This window comes from Rhinopithecus bieti, unplaced genomic scaffold (assembly GCF_001698545.2).
Source record: "Rhinopithecus bieti isolate Rb0 unplaced genomic scaffold, ASM169854v2 scaffold_31527, whole genome shotgun sequence".
Classification (NCBI taxonomy): domain Eukaryota; kingdom Metazoa; phylum Chordata; class Mammalia; order Primates; family Cercopithecidae; genus Rhinopithecus; species Rhinopithecus bieti.
The window spans coordinates 2,228,473-2,253,616 of NW_016813959.1; the positions used below are offsets into that span (position 1 = coordinate 2,228,473).

Genomic DNA, 25,144 nt, shown 5'->3' on the forward strand with positions numbered 1-25,144 from the left:
ACCAAGGGCCTAGGCATGGACTCCCAACATTTTTTTAAACTTTTCCTTCCCAATCCTTGTTGACACCCAAATAGGGTAGTTTAGACTGCTCTCTGGCACATCTCAGAGGCCAAGGAGCCTTAACAAGTGAAGAGCCCATGGTGGGTCTCACCCCTGTAACTGGGCCCACAACCCAGCACTGATACACCAAGAGCCACTATATCATAAAGGAATTGTGTTCAGAACAAGAGGGTGCCTTGGGAATGAAGATGGGCTCTTTGCCCTTGGGAGCACTGTCCCTAGGGTCTATGGGTCCTTCCTTCTGAAGGACAGGGCCAGATTTCTGTCTGAATGTTTTCTGTCTGAAGTAAGTCTTCATAGATGACCTCTTGGAAGAAGACTCAATGAAACATTGCAATATTTTCTCTGAGTCTCCGGTAGCCTAATTGTGAACAGAGGATAATTTACTGGAAATTCTGTGTTATTAAATGTGATTTTTGTTCTATGTTCATGAGAGATTTTGGTCTGTAGTTTTCTTGTAATGTGTTTGTCTGGTCTTGGCATCTGTTTAACGATGGCCACATCATTACGATGAGTTGGGAAGTAGTTCCTCCTTGTCAATTTTCTGGAGAGTTCATGTAGCATTGGCATTATTTTTTCTTTACATATTGGAATTACATAGGTCTGAAGTTTTCTCTGTGAGAGAGTTTTAACTACAAGGCAATTTTAATAATAGATATAGGACTATTCTGGTTATCTAGTCCATCTTTAGTGAAATTGTGCTTGTTTCTTTTAAAAATTTATCCATTGTATCCAACATGTAGAAATTATTGACAGAAAGGCATTCATAAAAATCTCTTATTATCCTTTTAATGTCTATAAAGTATCAGTAGTGATGTCCCATGTCTCTTAATGTAATTCATGACCTCTCTCTCACTTTCTCTCTCTCTCATCTTTAATTCTTTCCCTTTTTAAGGTTCATTTTTCTAGAGGTTCACCAAATTTATTGATCTTCTTAAATAATCAAGTTTGGCTGGTGTGATTCCGTCCTGCGCAGCTGTTCCCTGGAGAAGTGATCATTTACCTCTGTCCGTCTCCTCCCCCACCTAAGTACATGCCACCATCCCATGAAGGACTCAATGGACTGAACATGAGCCCCCTGAGGCCCCAGAACTATCTTTTCAGTTGTGAACTAAAGAGTGACAAAGATGATCCCTTTAAGGTAGAAATTGATGAAAAGGAACACCACTTATCTTTAAGAACGGTCAGTTTAGGGGCTGGTGCAAAGGACGATTGCACATTGCTGCTGCAGAGACAACGAAATATGAAGGCAGTCCAATTAGAGTAACACTGGCAACTCTGAAAATGTCTGTACAGCCAGTGGTTTCTGTTGGGGGCTTTCAAATCACACCACACATGGCCTTACAGTTGAAGCGTGGTTCGGGGCCGATTAGTGGACAGCACTTAGCTGGGGAGGAAGATGTAGAGTCAGAAGATGAAGAGAAGGAGAATGTGAAACTCTTAAGTATAATCTGGAAAGCAATTTGCCCCTGGAGGTGGTAGCAAGATTCCACAGAAAAAATTAAAACTTGTGGCTGATGAAGAAGATGGTGATGAAGATGCTGAAGAAGATGATGATGATTTTGATGATGAGGAAACTGAAGAAAAAGCACCAGTGAAGAAATCTGTGAGATACTCCAGCCAAAATGCACAAAATCAAACCAGAATAGAAAAGACTCAAAACCATCAACACCAAGATTAAATAACTAAGTTTGGGTTTTATTTATTTATTTTCGTATTATTTTTCTGCCTTGCATTTAATTAAATTCTATTCATCCTTTCTAATTCTTTTCTTTTGCTTACTTTCAGTTTAATTTGCTGAGGTTTTTTTCCTAGTTTCTTAAGGTGGAAGTTGGGCCACTAACTTGATATTTTTCCTATTTTCTAATATAAGAATGCTATAGACTGGATAAAGAAAAGGTGGCACATATACACCATGGAATACTATGCAGCCATAAAAAAGAATGAGGTCATGTCCTTTGTAGGGACATGGATGAAGCTGGAAGCCATCATTCTCAGCAAACTAACACAGTAACAGAAAACCAAACACCACACGCTCTCACCCCTAAGTGGGAGTTAAACAATGAGAACACTTGGACACAGGGAAGAGAACATCACACACAGGGGCCTGTCGGGGTGGGGGGCAAGGGGAGGGAGAACAATAGGAGTAATGTAATTAATCATTACTTTATTGGAGACATGAGGCATTATTTTATTGGAGATATGAGGCTAACAAATACCTAAGCATGCAGGACTTAAAACCTAGATGACGGGTTGATAGGTGCAGCAAATCACCATGGCACATGTATACCTACGTAACAAACCTGCCTGTTCCCAGAACTTGTATCCCAGAACTTTAATAATAATAATAATAATGTTATACATTTCTCTCCATGACTGCTTTGGCTGCATCACAAAATTGTTGATATATTTTCATTTTTATTTAGTTAAAATATTTACTAATTTATACTTTTTTACTTGACTTATGGGTTATTTCGAAGGATGTTATTTTAAAAAAATATTTGGGGATTTTCCAGACATCTTACTGTTACTGATTTCTAATATATTTTGTAGTTTTAAAAACTAAATTTATTTATCTTTAAATAATATTTTTTAAATGAGATAAAACATTTATCTTTATATGTACTATTTCTAGTGCTCTTCATTCCTTTATGTAGATTAAAATGTCTACGTGGTATGTTTTTTTCTTTCTCTGTTAACATTTTTTGCAGTGGTGGTCTGGAGGCAGAACTCTCAATGCAACCTTTGAGCTCTTTCAGATCAATCCCAACCACATTTCTCTCTAGTATTCTCTATGGACTTCATCAAGATCCCTATAATCTTGTCAACCTCCAGTTGCGCTTGTTTGCCTCTCCTTGAAACTAAATCTTTCCTTCTAAGACCAGCACAAACCTACCCCCTATAAGAAATCCTCCTCAAATGCCTCTCTGCTTATTGTCAACTCTTACTGTCAAAGTACTTATGGTTTGTTTCACAAATAGGGGTGTCAATTGTATTATTCATTAATGCTTTGCTTACATTTATCTTGTCTTTCCAGACAGACTATGAAACACTTTGAAAGTAAAGAAGTGTTTTGTGCTTCTGCACACAAAGTGGTGTAGTTTCTTTAAACTGACTATTTCTGTGGCACATCAAGACATTACTGTGTCATTTAGCATGATTTATTTTATTGGAGATATGAGGCTAACACATTTAATTAAATAACCTATTTATTTTTAAAACGTGTGTGTTTTATGCTTTCTAGGAACAAATTAGGGGAAATGTCTTTTTTTTTTTTTTTTTTTTTTTTTTTTTTTTTTCCGTCTGTGTCCTAATTAGTTTGGGTTTCCAAGAAGCAGATCCTGAGACAAGAATTGGAATGCAGGCAGTTTGCACAGGAAGTGAAAAAAATTGGCTGGGCACGGCGCCTCACGCGCCTGTAATCCCAGCACTTTGGGAAGCCCAGGCAGGCGGATCACCTGAGGTCAGGAGTTCAAGACCACCCTGGCCAACATGGCAAAACCTCATCTCTACTAAAAATACAAAAATTAACTGGGCATGGTGGCAGGCGCCTGAAATCCCAGCTACCTGGGAGACTGAGGCAGGAGAATCGCTTGAACCCTGGAGGTGGAGGTTGCAGTGAGCCAAGACTGAGCCATTGCACTCCAGCCTGGGCAAGAGAGAGAGACTTTGCCTCCAAAAAAAAAAAAAAAAAAGTGAAAAAAATCATCAGTTAGAACAAATAAAGGGTGGGTTATCAAGCCAGCTACTATGGTGGGAAGCTGGAGCTTAATCCCACTGGGGAAGCTCTGGAATCCTCAGAGTCAACTAACCCCAAGACCAAGGGAGTTGGTATGGAAACATACCAAATCTTGCCCGCCATTGATTAAAGGTGGCTTCCAAGGTACATTACTTCCATGGCACTTATGGCCTGAATTTCAACAAACAAGTGGGCTTCAGGAACCAGAGAACCAGCAAAGAAATGCATGCACTCATGGTGAGAAGTTAAGCAGCTGTGTACTGAATTGATTAGGGTGAGGGATGTGGGCAGGGCGCCAAAAGCACCTGCTACAGTTGGTTTAATTGTATTTCTTTAGAGGATTTTCTTCAACTGTCCTCTACATTAAGGTCTCTAACAAAACCTGGCTACTTTCCTAGAGGCTCCAAAACATCAGGTCTCCAGCTCACTCTTAGTACCAACAGGTGAACGTTACATCACTTAGACACCTTTATGAGAAACTTCCTAACCAATATGTGATACGCACCCAACGAGGAAACAGGTACTCTCGTACATAGCTGAAGGGAGGGCAAATGTATAACCCCGATGGCAATATCTAACAAAATTATATATGCATCTGCCTTTAATCCAGTGATCCCAGTTCTAGAAATCTTCCAAAAGATATACTGCCGCAAATATTAGCCTACACACACATCTGAGGTTATTCACTGTGGCGCTTTTAGGAATAAAAGATTGGAAATTAGCTGAGTGCGGTGGCTCACGCCTGTAATCCCAGCACTTTGGGAGTCTGAGGTGGGCAGATCACAAGCTCAGGAGATCGAGGCCATCCTGGCTAACATGGTGAAACCCCATCTCTACTAAAAATACAAAAAATTGGCCGGGTGTGGTGGCGGGTGCCTGTAGTTCCAGCTACTTGGGAGGCTGAGGCAGGAGAATGGCATGAACCCGGGAAGTGGAGCTTGCAGTGAGCCGAGATCATGCCACTGCACTCTGGCCTGGGCAACAGATCAAGACTCTGTCCCCCCCAAAAATATATATATATATTGGAAATAACCCAGATGGCCATAGGACAGTGGCTGAACAAACTAGTGGATATGCTAAGTGAAATACTATGCAGCTGTAAAAAAGAGAGATAAATATTTACAGTGCAGAAAAGCTATAAAAGTTTGGGAAAGCAACTGGAAAAAATATTAAATATGGATGAAATAGGCCATGTGATAAAAATCACTGTTAATTTTACTTGGTTGAAATAATGGTAATGCAGTTGTGTAGAATGATGTCCCTAATCTTAGGAGGTACTCAGTGAATTTGGGGGTGAAATCTCATGATGTCTACAAATTAGTTTTAAATATTTCAGAAAGGGAGAAACAGAGTGAAAGCAAATGTGGCAAAACGTTATTACATTTTGAATCTAAATAGTGGGTATATGAGTGTCTACTATATTATTCTTTAAATTTTTCTATGTTTCAATTTCAAAATAAAATGTTGTAAAAATCATATAATCAATGGCTCTATTATAAATTATACTGAAAATTAAAATGCATTATTAAAATTATATACCATATATTAAAATTATATACAGATATATCAATTCATATGTATTAAATTATGTATTTAAAATAAAATACTTTTAAAGGACAACATAAGGTATAATCATTTCATTCCATTAAACATAATTTCATACTAAGTCATCTAAACACACTTGTTAATGCTTATGTGTGCACATACACACACACACAAATCTCCTTTAATAGTGCCATTTAATATGCATAAGGACCCCCAGCATCTCATTAGTTGAAAGAACATAACATTTTGTTTGCCAAAACTCTGAAGGGCAAAGATTTACTAACACTGGCCTTTTTTGGGCAAAATTTCAACCCTCTATTAGAAACACAGGTAAACATGGCCAGAAGTTGTTTTTTTTGTTAAGTATTTGAATTCTTGGAAATGTGGCCATTTGCAGAGGGGAGGAGGCAATGCCCTTGTCCTCACTTTTCCAAAGAGAGAATCTTTCCTTCCTGTCTTTGAAAAAAGTACAGTTTTCAAATCTTGCTTAGTGCTCCCCATTTGCTGACTTGGGGATGGTGCCACTGTGTCCGCACACTCGTGGTTCTCAACCTTGGCTGCATATTAGAATCATCTGGGGAACTCTGGAACTAGTATTGATGGCTAGGCCCCACCACAGACCAACTGACTCAGAATTTGTGAAGCCATTCATGTAGTATTTATTAAGTGCCTACTGTATGCAAAGGCCACTGTGCACCCCAGCAGTAGGTCAGAGGTTTGGGGGTGATATTCAAATATGACTGTGACTTTGTCATTGTTCTCAAACAGTTTGCAGCCCAGGAGAAAAAAATATATATACACAATTTGCCTAATTCAAGGCCTGCCACTAGCATAACTTTGGTGTGAAAAAAGTCAAATTCTTGAGATAAACCAGATCTAATCCAACTACAGGTGTCCTTCTGATCCCTTTCAGAGGTGTGACCTCTCACACAGTAAAACCGTATAAGGATCACAGAATTCTGTTAACTCAAATCCAGTAGGAAAGTAAGAGGGTCAGAAAGAATTCCCTGAGGACATGGAGGATCCAGTTGAAGATTTTTCATGTGTGATGGAAGTTTAGACATGGAATCTTGCTGTGTTGTGCAGGCCGGTCTCAAACTCCTGGCCTCAAGTAACCCTCCCATCTCAGCCTCCCAAAGCACTGGGATTATAGTTATGAGCCACTGAGCCTTGATGGAAGATTAGGATACACTTAAGGGAGCCAAGGACATGCCAACACCCATGAGGTTCTGAAGGAACAGAGCCCCAGCCAGGTGGCTCCCGTTACAGCAAATAGCTAGGTTATGAAACGTGTTGAACCTGAATACGATCGGCCTCCTCTAACAGACGTGAACCTGGGGCTCAACTTGTTGGCAAGAGTGAATACAATCACCCTAGTAGACCCAGTGATATGGTCATCCTGGCTTGCGAGAACTGATTGGCAAATTTTCAGGGAACCAGTTGTAAAACACGAGCATTCTTAAAAATTAAATGATGGCCGGGCGTGGTGGCTCACACCTGTAATCCCAGCACTTTGGGAGGCCGAGGCAGGCAGACCACGAGGTCAGGAGTTCGAGACCAGCCTGGCCAACATGGTGAAACCCCTTCTCTACTAAAAATACAAAAATAAGCTGGGTGTGGTGATGGGTGCCTGTAGTCCCAGCTACTCGGGAGGCGGAGGCAGGATAATCACTTGAAACCAGAAGGCGGAGGTTGCAGTGAGCCGAGATTGTGCCACTGCATTCCAGCCTAGGCAACAAGAGTGAAACTCCATCTCAAAAAAAAAAAAAAAAAAAAAAAAAATTAAATGATGTAAATTGCAATGAATAAATTATATTCAGAATAAAAACAATAAATACTCAAAATTCATCACTTCCTAATTACATATCTACACGTCCATGTTCAGTGCTACTGGGATTATTTTTGCTGTTGTATCTGCATGAGGAGAAACATGTCTAACGCTGCGCTACTGTGCATACTCTGTGGTCACACTGATAACTTGAAATTGACCATGGGGGGGTCATTAATGCCACTGAAATTGGCAAGTGTTAACAAATCATAGCCTTTCTTTCTTCATGGGTGGAAGCAGGGAGCCTGTTGCTAACATTACACCTGCACCATTGGTATTGATAATCAGAACAAACAAATCTTGGTCTATAGGCAACCATGTCTCCTGAGATGGAAACCCCTCCTTTCTTGGGCCAGGTTGTCTCCTTAGTGTGAAAGTTTTTGTTTTGTGTCTCAATCTTGGCAAGGTTTGATCACACCACTACATTTATGAATGTTTTGTGTTAAATTCACGTATAGAATTTATTTTTCCTCAATATTTGTTATGAAAATTTTAAACATACACCAAAGTTAAAGAAACTTTATGAAGAACATCTGTATATCCACCAGTTAGATTCTAACATTAAACTATTTTTGTTTGTTTGTTTTTTGAGACAGAGTCTCGCTCTGTCACTCAGGCTGGAGTGCAGTGGCACAATCATAGCTCCTTTACAGTCTCAACCTCCTGGGGTTTAAGTGATCCTCCCACCTCAGCCTCCCAAGTAGCTGGGACTACAGGTGCACACCACCATGCCCAGCTCATTTTTTTTTTGTTTTTGTTTTTTTTTTTTTTAGAGAGACGGGATTTTGCCATGTTGTCCAGGCTGGCCTCAAACTCCTGGGCTCCAGCAATCCTCCCACCTCGGCTTCCCAAAGTGCTGGGATTATAGGCCTGAGCCACTGCACCCAGCCTCTAACAAACATTGAACTTTATGTGGTATCGTCACATTATCTACTCCTCAGTCTATCCCTCATATAGCAGTTTTTTAAATTACTTGCACAATCTATATGTAATTGGTATTATTTAGAAAATACAACATATTAGAGGATCTAATAGGTTAGTATTAAGATTCCAATATGAAATACACCAAAGAGTACCTGATTTTCAACTTTAAGTTGAAACCGTGATGAAAACAGTATTGACATATTTAGGAAAATTTAAGACTCATCATATAAATTTGATGTATTCGGTGAACTAGAATTATTTTAAAACAAGAAAGATTTTCTTGTTATGACAATTATTTAACATAGTTTAAATGTCTAAAGCATATCAAATGTAATAACGCAGCTTAAAATGTAAAAGGATATGTAAATAACTAGTTTGTGTCAACAAAAATTAATCGGGGACCTCTACGAAAGTAGCTTTACTTACTAGATGTATAAATAGAATAATAAACTATATAAAATAGAGTTGACCTTAATAACTTCACAAAAGTTAGGTTTTGGGTTTTGAAAGTCAAATGAAATATTACACACACACACACACACACACACACACACAAACACACACACATCAATCCAACCAAGTAGCCAATGCAGTCACAGACACAAAAAAACTCACAATGTCAAGCAAGCTATGATCACAGCCCTAGGACTGAACCAGAGAGGTCAGGGAGGGAGAGAAGTGTTTGTAGGGTCCAGGGAAGATACTCTGAAAAGAAAAGAAATGCAATAATCACAACTATCAAAGGCCTACTGTGTGCCAGGAGGTGGATGGATCACTCCACATTCATTACCCTCTGAAACATCGCAATTAGGCCTGCAAAGTGGGTATTTTCAACCCCATCTTACAGATGCCTGCAGAGAGGCTAGGTGGCACGAGTGACATGGATAGTGTTTCTAAAACTGAACTCCTTGCCTTCCCCGTCCCCAAACTTTAAACTATTGTATACAATATCTTTAACGTTTAATGGGAGAATATTTAAATGACTTTAGAAAACTAAAGAATTCCAACTAAATCATGAAATAAAGCCACAATTCAGCCTGGGCAATATGGTGAAACCCTGTCTCTACAAAAAATACCAGATGTGGTGGTGTGCACCTGTAGTCCCAGCTACTCAGGAGGCTGAGGTGGGAGGATCACTTGAGCCTGGAAAGTAGAGGCTATAGTGGGCCATGATCATGTCACTGCACTCCATCCTGGGGAACAGAGGCAGATTCTATATCAGGAAAAAAAAAAAAAAACAACACAATTTGGGGGGTGGCGGAGAGTGGGGGTGTTTTGCAGGTTCAAATTAGGGCATAGAATTAGGTAGCAAAGAGCAGGCACGGTGGCTCACACCTGTAATCCCAATACTTTGGGAGGCCAAGACAGGTCAGGCCTGAGGTCAGGAGTCCGAGACCAGCCTGGACAACATAGTGAAATCCCATATCTACTAAAGATACAAAAATTAGCCAGGTGTGATGGCATGCACCTGTAGTCCGAGCTACTCAGGAGGCTGAGGCAGGAGAATTGCTTGAACCTGGGAGGCAGAGGTTGCAGTGAGCTGAGATCATACCACTGCACTCCAGCCTGGGTGACAGAGCAAGACTCTGTCTCAGGAAAAGAAAAAAAAAAAAAAGAATTATGTAGCAAAATATTGAGAACCCAAAGGGCAAGGCCTCTCCCTGTATCCTTCTTCTCAGGGAGGGGCATTTTTAAGTCTCCTCAAGGGTCCAAGCCAGAAGCCTGCGATCTTGTTGTCCTTGACTCTACCCTCTCACAGCCTCCAGCACCAGCCAGGTCCTACCGTCTTGCTCCTTGGCAAACCTATGAGTCCACCCTCCCACTTCTTCCACCCCATGGGCGCTCTCTTCCTATCTGGCCTGAGTTGCTGCCACAGTTCCTGCCTGTTCTCTCTGCCTTCTGCCTCCAGCATGGCCCCAGTCTCCAATCTCCATAACTAACCCATGTGTTGACAGGCTCACCCCTCTTCAATCTGCCAGAGTAAACCTGTCAACACATGAGTTAGTAATGTCCCTCCCCTCCTTCAACATGCAAAGTCCTAAGTCCTTCACCGGGCTCAGGAGGCCTTCATCACCTACCTGAGGCTTCCACCTTCACCTGTGTCCTCCTCAGGCCCTACCTCACCTGCCCAGCAGCACTCAAAGTGGCCCCAGAGCCCTGTGCGTTCTTTGACTCTAGGAGTGTTTCTCCCTCTTGCTCTCTCTCTTCCTATGGCCATCTCCTTCCCGCCCTGCAGAGCTAGGGCCACTCTTCCTGGCCCCTCATCTACATGAGTTTCCCCCTCCTCCCTGACCCTGGGCATCTGGCACTTCCCTCCCAGCAACGATCACACTGTCCCTATACCTCACGAGGCTCTGAGCTCCCTGGAGGCAGTATCCGCGTGCTGTCCCCTGTTTATTCCCAGTGCCTGGTGCAAAAACCTAATCCATCATAGATGTTTCATTACTGTGTGTGGCCTGAGCATCTGAATGAAAGAAACCAAGGTGTGGCCGTAGATATCTGTCTGATCCCCAAACACCTGTTCCTCTGCTTTGTGCAGCCTCTCGCACTACGCTTTGAAGGAAAGTGAGCAGATGTTGGACAAACAGGAGGTCCTCAGGGAGAAGAGCAAGAGCCCAGCGAGAAAGCATGGTGCGGAAGGATCCTGGAAAGAACACACGTGGAGAGAAGTCTGAAACATGGATTTTTGTTCATCCAAAGAACCTTTCCTGGGAAGCCATGGGGACTTGCGGACCAGTCACCGTGGTAGACCCTGGGGATAGGGCAGGAATGCCTGCATAGACCGTGCTGACTGTGTATCAGGTTTTCTCCTAAGAAACTGATGTCTGATGACTAAATCCTCACAGTGTCACATGCAGCAAATATGACCCCTGTGGCATGAATGAGGAAGCAGAGGCCCAAGCTGATGAGGTAACTTGCACCAGGTTCACAGCCAGAAAGAGCAGAGTCTGGATATGAATACACAGACATGTTCCCCTGAGCATGCCACAGAAATGTGGAAAATCCCAGGGATAAGGGACGTTTCGTTTCCCCTTTTGGGGGCTCATTAACATTCTTACTATTTGAAATGGAAATAGGGCTGTCTGACCCTAGACCCTGTGCCATGCCACCCCCTCGAGGCACCAAGTCCTCTGTCACCAGTGGATCTACATTGGGGCGAGAGGGCTAGATAACAAATAGGCAACATGTGAGAATTTCAGGGACGGGCAGGCGCCATAAAGGGGTCAAAGTTGTGGGTGGTGGGTTGGGGGGATGTGGTAGGAAAGTAACCACACAGGGCACCCTCTGGATTAGGTGATCCTGGAAGATCTCTCTTTGAAGGAGACATTTGGACTGAACCCTGGATGGTGAGAAGGAACCGGCCACAGTGGAGCTCGGACAGGTGCTCCAGGATGGGGAACAGCAAATGCAAATGCCAGGATCGACCCTGGAAGACTGACTTCTCTTAGGATTTTGCAAGTCAGCCTAGTTAGTGGAAGAAATTCCATGGCCGCCATGAGGGTTGCTGCTTTGCAGGACCTTCCTTAGCTTCCCGGGGGAGAGGCGCTGGGAGAAGCCTCTTTGTGTGGCCCCTGGAGCCAGCAGGCCACTGGGGTGTCCCGGAGGAGGGTGATTTGGACCCTGGACGCCTCCTCACTGAGCTGAGCAAACTCACGTTTTGCTTGAAGCTGTGGTTCTCGGAGCATTCGGAGTCATCCTGCCAAATATCCGTGGCGTTCTCTATCGTCTGCCAAGTCCCCTGAGCCAAACAGTGTCTGTAGGCCCTTCCTGAGCTCTCTGAAAGTAAACAAAGCTCTGGAGGAAAGGTCAGAACGCACAGCCCGTTCCCCTGAGCATGCCACAGAGCTGTGGAAAATCCCAGGGACAAGGGATTTTCACTTCCCCTTTTGGGGGCTCATTAACATCCTCAATGTTTATTTGGGATGGAAGGAAAAACATGGAAGCTTCTCAATTTTGTAACACACCATGGTCTGCTAATGTCTGCTGTGTTTACCCAAAGTCTCTGGAGTTCGAACAGCCTCTGGTGACTCAGAGATGTTATAAGCCCTCCAAGGTTCAGCCCAGCTGGGAGACACCAGTCTGGGCTCCCGATGCTTGCTAGGTGGGGTATCTCTTCCTGAGGCTCATGCTATGAAGAAGAGAAAGTGGTGGGCACGTGGCTGACAGACTGGGACTGACACCGGATGCACCATCCATGCATGAGTGTGTCCTGGGCCTAGCTCTCCTAAACCTCTAAGCCTTCCTGCGTTTTCTTTTTTTTTTTTTTTTTTTGAGACGGAGTCTCCCTCTGTTGCCCAGGCTGGAGTACAGTGGCGCGATCTCAGCTCACTGCAAGCTCCGCCTCCTGGGTTCACGCCATTCTCCTGCCTCAGCCTCCCGAGTAGCTGGGACTACAGGCGTCCGCCACCACACCCGGCTAATTTTTTGCAATTTTAGTAGAGACGGGGTTTCACCGTGTTAGCCAGGATGGTCTCGATCTCCTGACCTCGTGATCCGCCTGCCTCAGCCTCCCAAAGTGCTGGGATTACAGGCTTGAGCCACCGCGCCCGGCCACCTTCCTGCATTTTCATCAGGAACTGGGGATAATAATTGCTACCAACTCTCCATGATTTGGGAAGGATTTGGGAAGAAATGAAAGGGTGTGTGAAAACGATGAGAAAAATCCCTGTGCCCAGACAGACTGCCATTGTGACTCAGTCACATCTGTCCCAGAAGACTCTCCCAGAAGGTCCTCCCACCTGGAGGATCAGAGGCTAGGCTTGCAAACCAGAAGTCAAAATCTGTTGGTCCTTCCTAGTCCTGGCCCTGCACATCATGGGCCAACAGTAACTATTTGCTGAATTTAATGAATGGACAGCCACAGGGTACAACTCCCTGCTCCCCTGACACCTTTGGCAGGTAGGGTGTCTAACTGACATCTCAAACAACACACTCCAAACCAAACTCTTTTTCTTCTTTTCAAAATCTGCTCCACCCACCTATTTTACCACCTCAGTGGATGGCAAACCCATCCTTCCAGTCCCCTGGCCCTAAAACTCAGAGTCACCCTCCCCTTCTGTCTCTCATAGCCCTCCTCAGGTCCTCTAGCTAATCTGTCATCCCTGCCTTCTTCTGTACATGGAATCTGACTGCCACTTTCGCTCCTGCTCCCATCCCGTGGAACTATCATCTCTCACTGGGAGATGGGACTCCTCTGACAGTCCTGCCCCTCACATCTGTAGGCAACCCAGCAGTCAGAGCAAGTTTAATAAAATACCAGCCACATAGGCCAGGTGCGGTGGCTCATACCTCTAACCCTAGCAATTTGGGAGGCCAAGGCGGGTGGATCACCTGAGGTCAGGAGTTCGAGACCAGCCTGCCCAGCGTGGTGAAACTCCGTCTCTACTAAAAATACAAAAAAAAAAATTAGCCGGGTGTGGTGGCACATGCCTGTAATCCCAGCTACTCGGGAGGCTGAGGCAGGCGAATCACTTGAACTCGGGAGGCAGAGGTTACAGTGAGCTGAGATCATGCTGCTGTACTCCAGCCCAGGTGACAGAGGGAGACTGTCTCAAAAAAAAAAAAAAAATCAGCCACATCATGTCACACTTCTCTCCAGATCTTCCAAGGGCTTTCTGAGAAAAACTCTTCCGGCCTTTCACAAAGCCCCCTAAGACCTAGCCCGTAATTCTCTGCCATAAGCTGTTGCTTCTCTCCCCTCTTCACCACAGCCACGTCTGCCTTCTTCTCTTCATGTGACAGGCCAGCCATGGTCCCCGCCTAGAGCCATTGACCTGCTGTCTCCTTCCAACCTGAACACCCTTCCTCTAAAACCTTTACCTTCTTTACATCTTCACCAAAATGTCAGCTTGCCGTCGACGACTTCCTTAACTATCCAGTTTACAGCTGCGACACATCACCCCACTCCAACCTTCCTATCCCTTCCCCATCTTGTTTAACACAGATCACATTCAAACATCGTCTGCACTTATTTATGATGCTTATTGATAACTGTCTGTCTCTCCTGCGAGAATGTGAGCCCCATGAGGAGATCTTACTTGGTTTTTGTCACTAATATATCCCAAACACTTAAAAATAATGCATGGCACACAACAGGTGCTTGATACATATTAGTTGAATGAGTGAATGGCAAGAATGTCTCTTGACACTTGCATTGTCTGTGCTAGCCATAATGCTTTGTGCTGGGAACACAAATATATGAAGAGGGCTCAGCTCTGGCTGGGGGAGTGCAAAGAAAAATCGCTGTAAACGATTATAAATGCTAAGACAGAAGACTGCACAGGTATAGAAAAGGCTTCAGAGGCCGGGCGTGGTGGCTCACGCCTGTATTCCCAGCACTTTGGGAGGCCAAGGCGGGAGGATCACGAGGTCAGGAGTTTGAGACCAGCCTGGCCAACATAGTGAAACCCTGTCTCTATTAAAAATACACAGATTAGCTGGGTACAGTGGTGCGCACCTGTAATCCCAGCTACTCGGGAGGCTGAGGCAGGAGAACTGTTTGAACCCAGGAGGCAGAGGTTGCAGTGAGTCAAGATTGGTGCACTCAGCCTGGGCAACAGAGCAAGACTCCGTCTCGGAAAAAAAAAAAAAAGAGGCCACAGAGAGGAGAGGTCTGTAGTTGAGGCGTGAGGTCTGAAAAACCTTCTAGAAGGAGGAAAGGACTGAGCTGAGAATTGCAAGGGGCTTTATAGGCAGAGGAGCATGGCCAGAGCCTGTGAGGAGACCTCCTGGGCAGGTGTGTGAGCCAAGGTACTGAGTGGCAAGAGCTGGACCAGGTGCAGAGCCTGGGAGTTGCTCATTGGGCTGAAGTGCAGAGAACCCTGAACGTGGGGGAGAGCGCTAACGAGGTCGGCAGGGCCAGGCAACAGGAGGTCTTGCATGCCTTTTGTAGGGGTCGTGATGGCGGGGAGACAGAATATGAATGATATTTTAGAAAGCTTTTCCAAAGGTGCCTAGAGGGGGCCAGATCTGAGGCAGGGACTCGTGAGGAGGCCATGGAAAAGCAGCAGAGGGTGCTGGTGAGCCCACAGCAGTGAGGGATGGAGGAGAGGAGGAGCCAGAGGACCTGGCTACCCACTGATTGAGATGTGGGCTTGGGTGGGGCCAGATGGACCCTGAGACCATTCCTTAGATGGGGAAGAGACGGGGAGAAGGAGGAGGAGAAAGAAGAGGAGTTTGTTTTCCTCTCCTCCATTTTCTACTCCTTTCTGTCCCTCAGTTTCTACTCCAATTGATGACAAGTCTTGAGCATTCCACCTCCAACACTTTTCTTTCATCTTTCTCCTTCTCTCCGCCCTCTTGCCCTTGCCCAAATCCAGACCCTTAGCATGACGTTTTCTGGGACACTATAGTAGTCTCCCCACTCTCCTCCCTGGTTCCTCCATTTCTCGGTCCAATAGCTACATGCTCTCAACGTCATTCTCCCAGACTACAACTTGAGCTCCATTTTTATGCCTTAACACCTTCTGGGGCTCCACATAATCCTCCTCTACAGAAGAGTTTGAAACCCTAGTGACTAACACCCAGTTTCCTTCGTCATTAGCCCCCAGCCTCAGTCGTCAGTTACAGCCTCTGTTTGCCATCAGGCACTCAGTGGCGCAATCTCGTCTCACTACAAGCTCCGCCTCCCGGGTTCACGCCATTCTCCTGCCTCAGCCTCCGGAGTAGCTGGGACTACAGGCGAGGCGCTCCCTCTTCTGATATGACCATGCTCATTTCTCTCTCCCATCTCACAAGGACTCTCTCCTCCACTCTGTGCATTTGCACATGTGCTTCTCTGCGCCCTTCCATGGTCTCCACATTCTCTTTTTGCTGCAGGGATCCATTTGGATTCTAAAGATTTAATGCACGGAATGGCAGGTGGAAGAGTAACTTCCCACCTTTTGCAAATCACACTGCCTTCACATTCCAGAAGCCCACAAGCTATTTTTTTTTTTAAAGAGCCTTTAATTTAACTTCTTTGTAAATGTGGCTTTTTGAACACTTCATTTTCTCTTACAGTGGAATGGATCTGTGTTTTTAGCTCTTGGAAAGGGACAGGTAGACAGTGAGCAGAGAGGGACAGGTAGACAGTGAGCAGAGAAGTGGGGATCGGCTCCACGTGCTACTGAAGAGTCTGGGTGTTTGGGGCCTCAAGACTTGAAGGAGGCCGGGCGCGGTGGCTCAAGCCCGTAATCCCAGCACTTTGGGAGGCCGAGACGGGCGGATCACGAGGTCAGGAGATCGAGACCATCCTGGCTAACATGGTGAAACCCCGTCTCTACTAAAAAAATACAAAAAACTAGCTGGGTGAGGTGGCGGACGTCTGTAGTCCCAGCTACTCGGGAGGCTGATGCAGGAGAATGGCGTAAACCCGGGAGGCAGAGCTTGCAGTGAGCCGAGATAGGGCCACTGCACTCCAGCCTGGGCGACAGAGCAAGACTCCGTCTCAAAAAAAAAAAAAAGACTTGAAGGAATCCAAGGGGCTCCTCCCTGGACTCAGCTTCAGCTCCCACGGACCGAGCGGCAGCTCTGCGGCGCACCCTGTGAGTGCCTTCTCATTTCCTCCTCAGAGTGACCTTCAGAATTAGCAAGTCTCCTTCCTTTCATAGATGAGGAAGCAGAAGCTCAGAGGGCTGTGGGAATTTGCCCAAAGTCTCCAAAGTGTAAAACAGAGGGACTGGGTCTGACCTCGGGGCTCCTGACTCCACACCCAGTGCTCTTTCCCCTCACTCAGCTGTTCCCAGGGGGACTGTGCCTGAGTCATTCAGAGCCCTCCGATCCAGCGAGTTGCCTCTTCCACCCTCCCTAAAATCTCACATTCTCATGCTTCTTGGGCTGATTCCAACTGGATTTCATCAGAGAATACTTCCATAAAATAGGTCACTAACTCTCCCACCCAGAAATGTATCTTCCTTCTAAACACTCTCTCTCTCTGCTCCACAGGCTCAAAACATTGAAACCAAAGTTGCACGATGGGATGATTAATTGGGCTGAAATTCAATATGAAAGGCTATCATCTCACCCTCTCAGAAGCTGGTTCTCACCTTGTTTTGCCTGGAGCTTTGTAACCACTTATGTTTCCTGAGAACAGTTTTAGTTGTCCTTATATTTGCCGGTGGTCTGTGGTCAAAGGCAACGGGAATCTAACCAGTAATCACCTCCCTCCTCTTGCAGAATAAAATAACGAAGAGGTCAGGCTTCTGGGGCCGGTAGGGATGGGATATTATCCAGGGTATCTAAGTCATGTTTATTTCCTTGAAACAAGATCAGAGCAAGCTAAGTGGTTAAATTCTCCATCCAAGTCCCATGGGAGTTAAAAGCACTAACCCATTGGCACCTCCTTTCGATGTGAATGCAAAGGGTACTTGGAAAATCCTTCCTCCCCATTTAACAAGTCAAAAATTGTGTGGAGGTTAGCATCCCAATCTTTCTGCCTCACCTGTTTCTCCTCTCCATGACAGTGGCCATTCTTATCCCCACTGCAGCCAAATTTAGTGGCTGCTGGATCTGTACTCCAGAAGCTTTGAAGTAGGAGAGCTACTTATTTGTAAGATCTAAAAATCAAAACAATGGAACTCATGGACATAGAGAGTAGAAGGATGGTTGCCAGAGGCTGGGAAGGGTAGTAGGCGGCTGGGAGGGATAATGGGTGCAAAATATAGAAAGAATGAATAAGACCTACTATTTGATAGTATAACTGGTTACGATCGCCAATAATAACTTAATTGGCCAGGCACAGTGCTCATGCCTGTAATCCCAGCAATTTGGGAGGCCGAGGCAGGCGGATCACCTGAGGTCAGGAGATTGAGACCAACCTGGCTAACACGGTGAAATTCTGTCTCTACTAAAAATACAAAAAAATTAGCTGCGTGCAGGTGCCTGTAGTCCCAGCTACTCGGGAGGGTGAGGCAGGAGAATTGCTTGAACCTGGGAGGCGAAGGTTGCAGTGAGCTGAGATTGTGCCACTGCACTCCAGCCTGGGCAACAGAGCGAGACTCCATCTCAAAAAATAAATAAATAAATAAATAATAATACTAACTTAATTGTACATTTTTAAATAACTTAAGGAGTGTAATTGGATTGTCTGTAACTGAAAAGATAAATGCTTGAGAAGATGGATACCCCATTCTCCATGCCTATTCACATTGCATGCCTGTAAGAAAACATCTCATGTACCCCACAAATATATACGCCTACTATGTAACCACAAAAATAAATACATACATACATACATACATAAAAATAAATGGAACATCCAGGAATAGAAGAATTACAGAAGAGGAGAAGGAAGATGTATTCCTGAGAGCTTAGACAGGGACTGTTTGTGGGGAAAGAGGACTTGAGAAAAGCACTTGGTTGGGGAAAATTGATAAAAATAAGACTTATTACCTTCACTCCACCAAGGTAAGTATGAAGGGCAGGGTACAGAGACATTTCCAGGAGAAGAATGAGGCCAACATACGTACTGATCAAACGTCCCGTTACAAAATATGCCTATAGAGAGAAGAAGGGTCTGATGACCATCGGTGTTTCAGCCCAGGGATGCCACTGATGGAGGCAGAGGCACCATGGGAGCCCACGTTCCTGGCACTGGAAGCTATTGTAACCTGTGCAGAAACCAGCATGGGTGGCCCACTCTCTAGATGAGTCAAGATTGGGGAATGATTTGGGGACCACAGGAATGCTGAATGCAGCCCCAAACAACGTGCATTTGTCTGCCCAACTTGACCTCTGGTCAATTATGTCAATGTACACATCATGCCGATTTTACTTTATTTGACATGAACTAAACTTTCACAGAAACTTGGGGACAGGAGGATACTTGGAGGCTCAGCCGGTCCCTTATGTTCCACAATCAGCTAAATAATCATCAAACCTTCACCAGTTAGATCCCAGGATACATTTACTCTGGGAATGTGCAAAAAGACCAGCAGAATAAGGGGATCTACACACTCAAGGTCCTTGGTCACACATATCCAATACAAGTACTATATAGTCATAGCTCTCCATTTGAGCACTAATTCAATGATCATTATTAGATATTTGGACCATCTCAGGGGATGATTTACCCTGGTGTTTGGCAAGGGGAAGCAACAATCTTAAAACTCTGCATTATGGGCCTCCCGCAATCAAATGGAAGTACTTCAGACTAGGTCCCAAACTTCTAATATTGCAAGCTCCTGACATCCCGGACGCAGAGCACCATTCCCCACCATCTGCTCCCTATTAGGCTAAAATGGCCAGGTTTCCAGATCACGAGGTCAGGGGATCAAGACCATCCTGGCCAACATGGTGAAACACCATCTCTACTAAAAATACAAAAATTAGCTGGGTGTGGTGGCATGTGCCTGTAATCCCAGCTACTCGGGAGGCTGAGGCAGGAGAATCGCTTGAACCAGGGAGTCGGAGGTTGCAGTGAGCTGAGATCACGCCACCGCACTCCAGCCAGGTGACAGAGCGATACTCCATCTCAAAAGAAAAAAAAAGAAAAAAAGGCCAGGTTCCTGGCATTGAAACCCTAGAAACACCATGGTGTTACGAGCTTGCTTGGGACACTGTGTCGAGCTGGCTGCCAGGTGTCAGCACCTGGTAAGGCAGTGCTCACCTGAGCTGTGCATGGCATGGCTCTGGATGAAGACCTGCCTTACCTTGACCTCAGAAAGCAGTGTTCTCCAAAATGAGAGGTGGTTCCTGCAGCTGACCTCAAGGCTTGACTACAACCTGCCTGGACCCATGAGGTCTTCAGAGGGAGCTGACAAGGGCTTGAAGCCTGGGACTGCCTTTGGGTGAAGAAAGAAAGGGAGAGTTCACAGTGTCCTGTCAATCTCAAGGCCTCTGAATTAAATGATCTGAAAGAAGCCAGAGCTGGGGATTGTCCTCAGTGGGCTCAGAGGCAATGGGCCAAGATACTTTCTTCTTTTTTTCTTTTGGAGATGGGCATGGTGCACATCGCTGCACCCAAAGAGTCAGCCTGCAGACAACTATTACGTATTTGCTAGAATGTTCTGAACTTAGTGTCGCCTTGGATAAGAGAAATGTTACTATTCAGATTTAGTTAACGCCCTGGCAGATGGGGCACCCCCCACCCCCTTTAACAGATTCCCAGGCTAATATATGGCAGCTAATCATGTCATGTGATCAGGCGATGAGTGTGCCATGGCAGATGGCTTTTATCAAAGATGGTCACATCCACATACATCTGGTTTCATATGTTTCCTTACAATGGGGCATGGGGTCTGTGTTTCTGGTCCTTTAGTCTGAGTAGAGCTTTGTAGCTGTCTGACCGGTTGAACATGGCTGAAGTGATCTTGTATGACTTTCAAGGCCAAGGCGTGAAAGGCAATCTGGCCTTTGGTTAGGCAGGCCCTTAAGACCCCACCATCACGCTGTATGGAAGCCCTGGTCAAGTATAGAGGCCATGGGAGTCTTCCAGCTAAACTCCAGACATTACAGAGCAGAAACAAGCCATCCCCAGTGTGCCCTGTCTGAATTCCTCACCCACAGAAACTATGAGAGGTAATAAATGACTGGTTCCTGTTTCGAACCACTAAGCTTTGGGACAATTTGTTACACAGCCATGGATAACTAATACACATGCTTACCAGAAGGTTCCTTGAGTAAGTCTCTCAGACACGCCTGTTTGTACTGAGCCCACTTCCGAGTCGTTTCCTCAAGGAGGGATCCTGTAGCCTGAGAAAACAAAAACATGGTCACCCCCAGTGACCAACTACAGATGTGGCCTTGTCACTTCACACCATGATTCTCCAACCTTCCCACTGAAGTGCCCACAATGGCCCACAGCAAAGAAACAGCCTTTCTTCGGCATCTTATATTCTATCTTAAGAGTACATACAAATTTTACATTCACTCCATAATCTAATCATATTGGCTTTAATACAAATATGAAAACAATTTAAAAACCTTTAAGTGAAGTTGACATTTCAAGAGTACACAATATTCTCATCCTAAACTTTTGCATCCTCCCACATGAAGAGTTGCACGCTTCTAAGACTATGTAGATCCCAAAGAGAGATGCATCACACTAAGACGCAACAATGTGACAGAAGGGCCAGATAATTGCTGGAACCTGCATCACCCAGGTATCTGCAGGTCCAAAGTCAAAGGTTCTGAGTAGACAGATTCTCTGCTCTGGAGGTGACCATGATTTTTTCTGCTCAGATTATAGGATCTTTCCTTTTTTTTTAGACATAGTCTCAATCTGTCACCAGGCTGGAGTGCAGTGGCGTGATCTTGACTCACTGCAACTTCTGCCCCCTGGGTTCAAGCGATTCTCCTGCCTCAGCCTCCCCGAGTAGTTGGGACTACAGGTGCACACCACCATGCTCAGCTAATTTTTTTCATACTTTTAATAGAGATGGGGTTTCACCATGTTGGGCAGGATGGGCTCGATCTCCTGACCTCGTGATCTGCCTGCCTCAGACTCCCAAAGTGCTAGGATTACAGGCGTGAGCCACCGCACTCGGCCCAGATCTATTCTTGAGAAGCCAATTCGGAAGTGGGTTCAGAACAAAGAGAAGTGTCTGAGAGACTTACTCAAGCTACTGAGGACTTGGGATTTTTTTCCTTTCTAATGTTGACTATTTCATATCATTGAACCTTGGAAATACAGCACGTTTTGGGTTTTCCAGATGACTGGGCTGTGTAACAGCCTCTACTTGTGTACCTGTACCACTTCTTTTTATTTTACTTTTATTTATTTACTTTTTTGAGGCAGGGTCTCCTCACTCTGTTGCCCAGGCTGGAGTGTGGTAGGACAATCTCGGCTCACTGCAACCCCTGCCTCCCAGGCTCAAGTGATCCTTGCATCTCAGCATCCTGAGTAGCTGGGACTACAGGCACATGCCACCAAGCTTGGCTAATTTTTGTTGTTGTTGTTGTTGTGTAGATGGAGTCTCCCTCTGTCGCCCAGGCTGGAGTGCAGTGGCGTGATCTCGGCTCGCTGCAACCTCCGCCTCCTGGGTTCAAGTGATTCTCCTGCCTCGCCTCCTTAGTAGGTGAAATTACAGGCAAGCACTACCACACTCGGCTAATTTTGGTATTTTTAGTAGAGACAGGGTTTCACCATGTTGGTCAGGCTGGTCTCGAACTCCTGACCTTGTGATCTGCCTTCCTCGGCCTCCCAAAGTGCTGGGATTACAGCCGTGAGCCGCCGCGCCCGCCCCTAATTTTTGTATTTTTTGTAGAGATAGAATTTTGCTATATTTCCCAGGCTGGTCTCAAATTCCTGGGCTTAAATGATCCTCCTGCCTTGGCCTCTCAAAGGCCACCATGCCTGGCCTTCCTTTGATTTTAAAAGGGACTTTCTCTTCTGTTGTTCATCAGGCACCTATTGTGGGCCAGGCCTTGTGTTAAGGAGGAATTAGGATACAGAGATGAGGGAGACACAGCTCCTGCCCTAAAAAGGACTTAGAATCTGCTCCAGAGATGGCAGCTATATAACTGGCTGACATGCAAGGCCAAGGGCATTCTGGTCTGTCGTCCTTGGCTTCCCTACGAGCTTCTGCCCTGTGTGGCTCAGTTCTCTCCATTACAAACCTGAAACCAGGAGCCGTCCGCGGCAATTTCCTTTCCCTTGTCCAGGTTCCATCGACCCCACCTCCTTAACGTCTCTCCTGTCCAACCCTGTCTTTCCTTTCCTCCTCTGGCCTGGGGCCACCATCCACCCTCCACACTGCTCCACGGTGACAGGAGAACAGGACAGAGCTGAGCACAGGGCTCTCCTGCCTACAGTCTTTCACTTAAGGCCTGTGGCCTCAGGAGTTAGCCTCTCAGCCATCCTTGTCCCAAGTCATGCTCCTTCATGACTTCTCATCCTTGCACTTCCCACTGGCACTCGCTTCTGCCCTCATTTTCAACTGGTGGACTCCTATTCATCCTTCAAAGCCCAACTCAAGCCCAGAGACCCTTGGCCATACTTAACCACCTGTCTGAGTTTTGAGCTTGTCACCCTGCCCCTGCATGACCGATCCCTATGGCCCATCACACCGCAGTGTCATTGGTGGGCCACTTATCCATCTTCCTCCCTACTGCATAAGCTCCTTGAGGACTGAGATGTGCCTTTCATCTCTGAATACAAGCCCCCAGCACAGGGCGGGAGTTGATGCTCTTGCTGTCCATTTTCAGAGGCTCAGTTGTGGGATGGAGGATGAGGAAGGGTTCAATAAATGATCTAGGCTAAGATCACCCAGTTAATCAGTTGGCTTTAAGGTTTTCTCTCTTCTCACAAGGGGCAACAAGCTCAAATGCTTTCTAGGGCCAGGTAGACTTAGGGTTATCCCAAAAGAATGAGGTAGGACTGGTATACCAGTAGGGAGTACAGCAACAATCACACAACCAACTTTTTGAAGAAGAGCTAGTGTGGTCATTCGACCAGCAGTTCCCAAACTTATTGACTCAGTAATTTTTCCACAGCACTTCTAGGCCAAAAGATGTATCTAAAACCCCACTCATACAGTAAGTAAGTCCAAACAACTTAATAAATATTTATACCTTAACAGCTTAGTGCCTGCTGTGCATTGCACAACTTCTCAAGCTTTAGGATCAGATCGGATGCCACCACATTTATTTCCTGTTCCACACTGATTTGTGTGCCCTACTTGCTTTTTAATCACAGGACCTGTGGAAAACCCAGCTTTGCAAAGAAACAACATCATCAAAAGGCAGGAGGTGAGATCTAATATTAACACCATAAATACCTTGAGCTAGTAGTTTGCACGGTGTCTGGAAAATGCTACATATCACTGTACTTCCCTTGAAAAATTAAAGTATCTCATAGCACCTCTGTGAGTTCACAGTAATGCCCTCGGGTATACAAGCACACAGTTTGAGAACCATGCAATTATCCAATAAGTAATAATAATGGTACAATAATTGGCATTTATCCCTTGCTTTCAGTTTCCTATGAGTTTGGAATCTCTATTAATATATCTCTCTGAGTTATGACCCAAGAGGAAGCATGTAAGTTACTAACATATTGTTTAAAGACGTAAACATCTTTAATGGCACCGTAACTGACTCGAAATCATTTTTACAAATTCAGCAGATGAGTTGCCAACCAAATAATAAGCCTCTAGAATCCTTCAGGTCATCAATGTAAGATCCACTGGGGGACACAGTACTATTTATGGCCCCAGGGACCTCCCCGGGACCTGATTAAGGAAGAGACAATAAAATCAGTCTCTGGAGTAATGTTCCCCTATCCTCCATTCTTTGCCATGGCCAATGGCCATAACCAAAAGCAGAAAAACGAACTAAAACTAAAAAGTACTGAATTTTGTCAGTCTAGGGGAGCTGGACAAACTCAGACTGTCTTCCCATGCCTTGCCCTAAAGACATAAAAAACACAAGAGGTACATCCAAGTTCAATCACAGCCAGATTCCCAAAGTCATGAGGAAAGAAGATATACGGGTGATTGTTTTTCCAACTGGAAAAGTCCAGCTTGACCTTGATTTCTCTTCCCTTGCATAGGCAACCAGCATCAGCAACGAACTTCGCCATAAGGGATTAAGGAAAAGGAAAGAGAAATCCTTGCACTGACTCTCTTTAAATAAATCTGTTTTTCTTTGTTAGAGAAGGAATACACTTCACTATAGCTGAAATAGAAGTCACAGCTATGCAAAAAGGGGAGAAGGTGGAATTATCATCTCATTACTCAGAAATTACCATCTACTTCCAGATTCTTCTCTCTGCACACATTGTCTTTCTTTTGTATTGTAACTTCAAAGGGAATAATATTGTTTCAAAGCCTTTTATGTTTCATTAGCAGACCCATATTGTGAATATATTTCTATTTCAAGAAATAAATAATAAATGAAGCATCCTTTTAATAGCTACATAATATTCTATGAAAAAATGTGATACAGTTTTTAAATCCTCTAGCATTGAATGTCTATGTTGTTTTAAGATGTTTACTGATATAAATGATGCGGTAATTAAAATCCTCATAGTTGAACATTTGGGAGTACATTTTGGCCGGGCGCGGTGGCTCAAGCCTGTAATCCCAGCACTTTGGGAGGCCGAGACGGGCGGATCACGAGGTCAGGAG

General features: G+C 45.0%; 1 protein-coding gene across 2 annotated transcripts in view; it reads right to left on the reverse strand.

Annotated features, from left to right (window-relative positions):
* Positions 1–25,144, reverse strand: part of GLP2R (glucagon like peptide 2 receptor) — a 71,881-nt gene that overhangs the window by 42,402 nt on the left and 4,335 nt on the right. Inside the window, exons 2-4 of one of the 2 annotated variants that reach the window (XM_017849288.1) lie at positions 20,681–20,768; positions 18,468–18,572; positions 11,752–11,873 (exon numbers count right to left, since the gene is read on the reverse strand). In XM_017849288.1, coding sequence (XP_017704777.1) covers positions 11,752–11,873; positions 18,468–18,572; positions 20,681–20,768 — 315 coding nt within the window. Of the gene's footprint in view, positions 1–11,751; positions 11,892–18,467; positions 18,573–20,680; positions 20,769–25,144 lie in introns of both variants that reach the window. The other variant, XM_017849287.1, reaches the window with a different exon arrangement.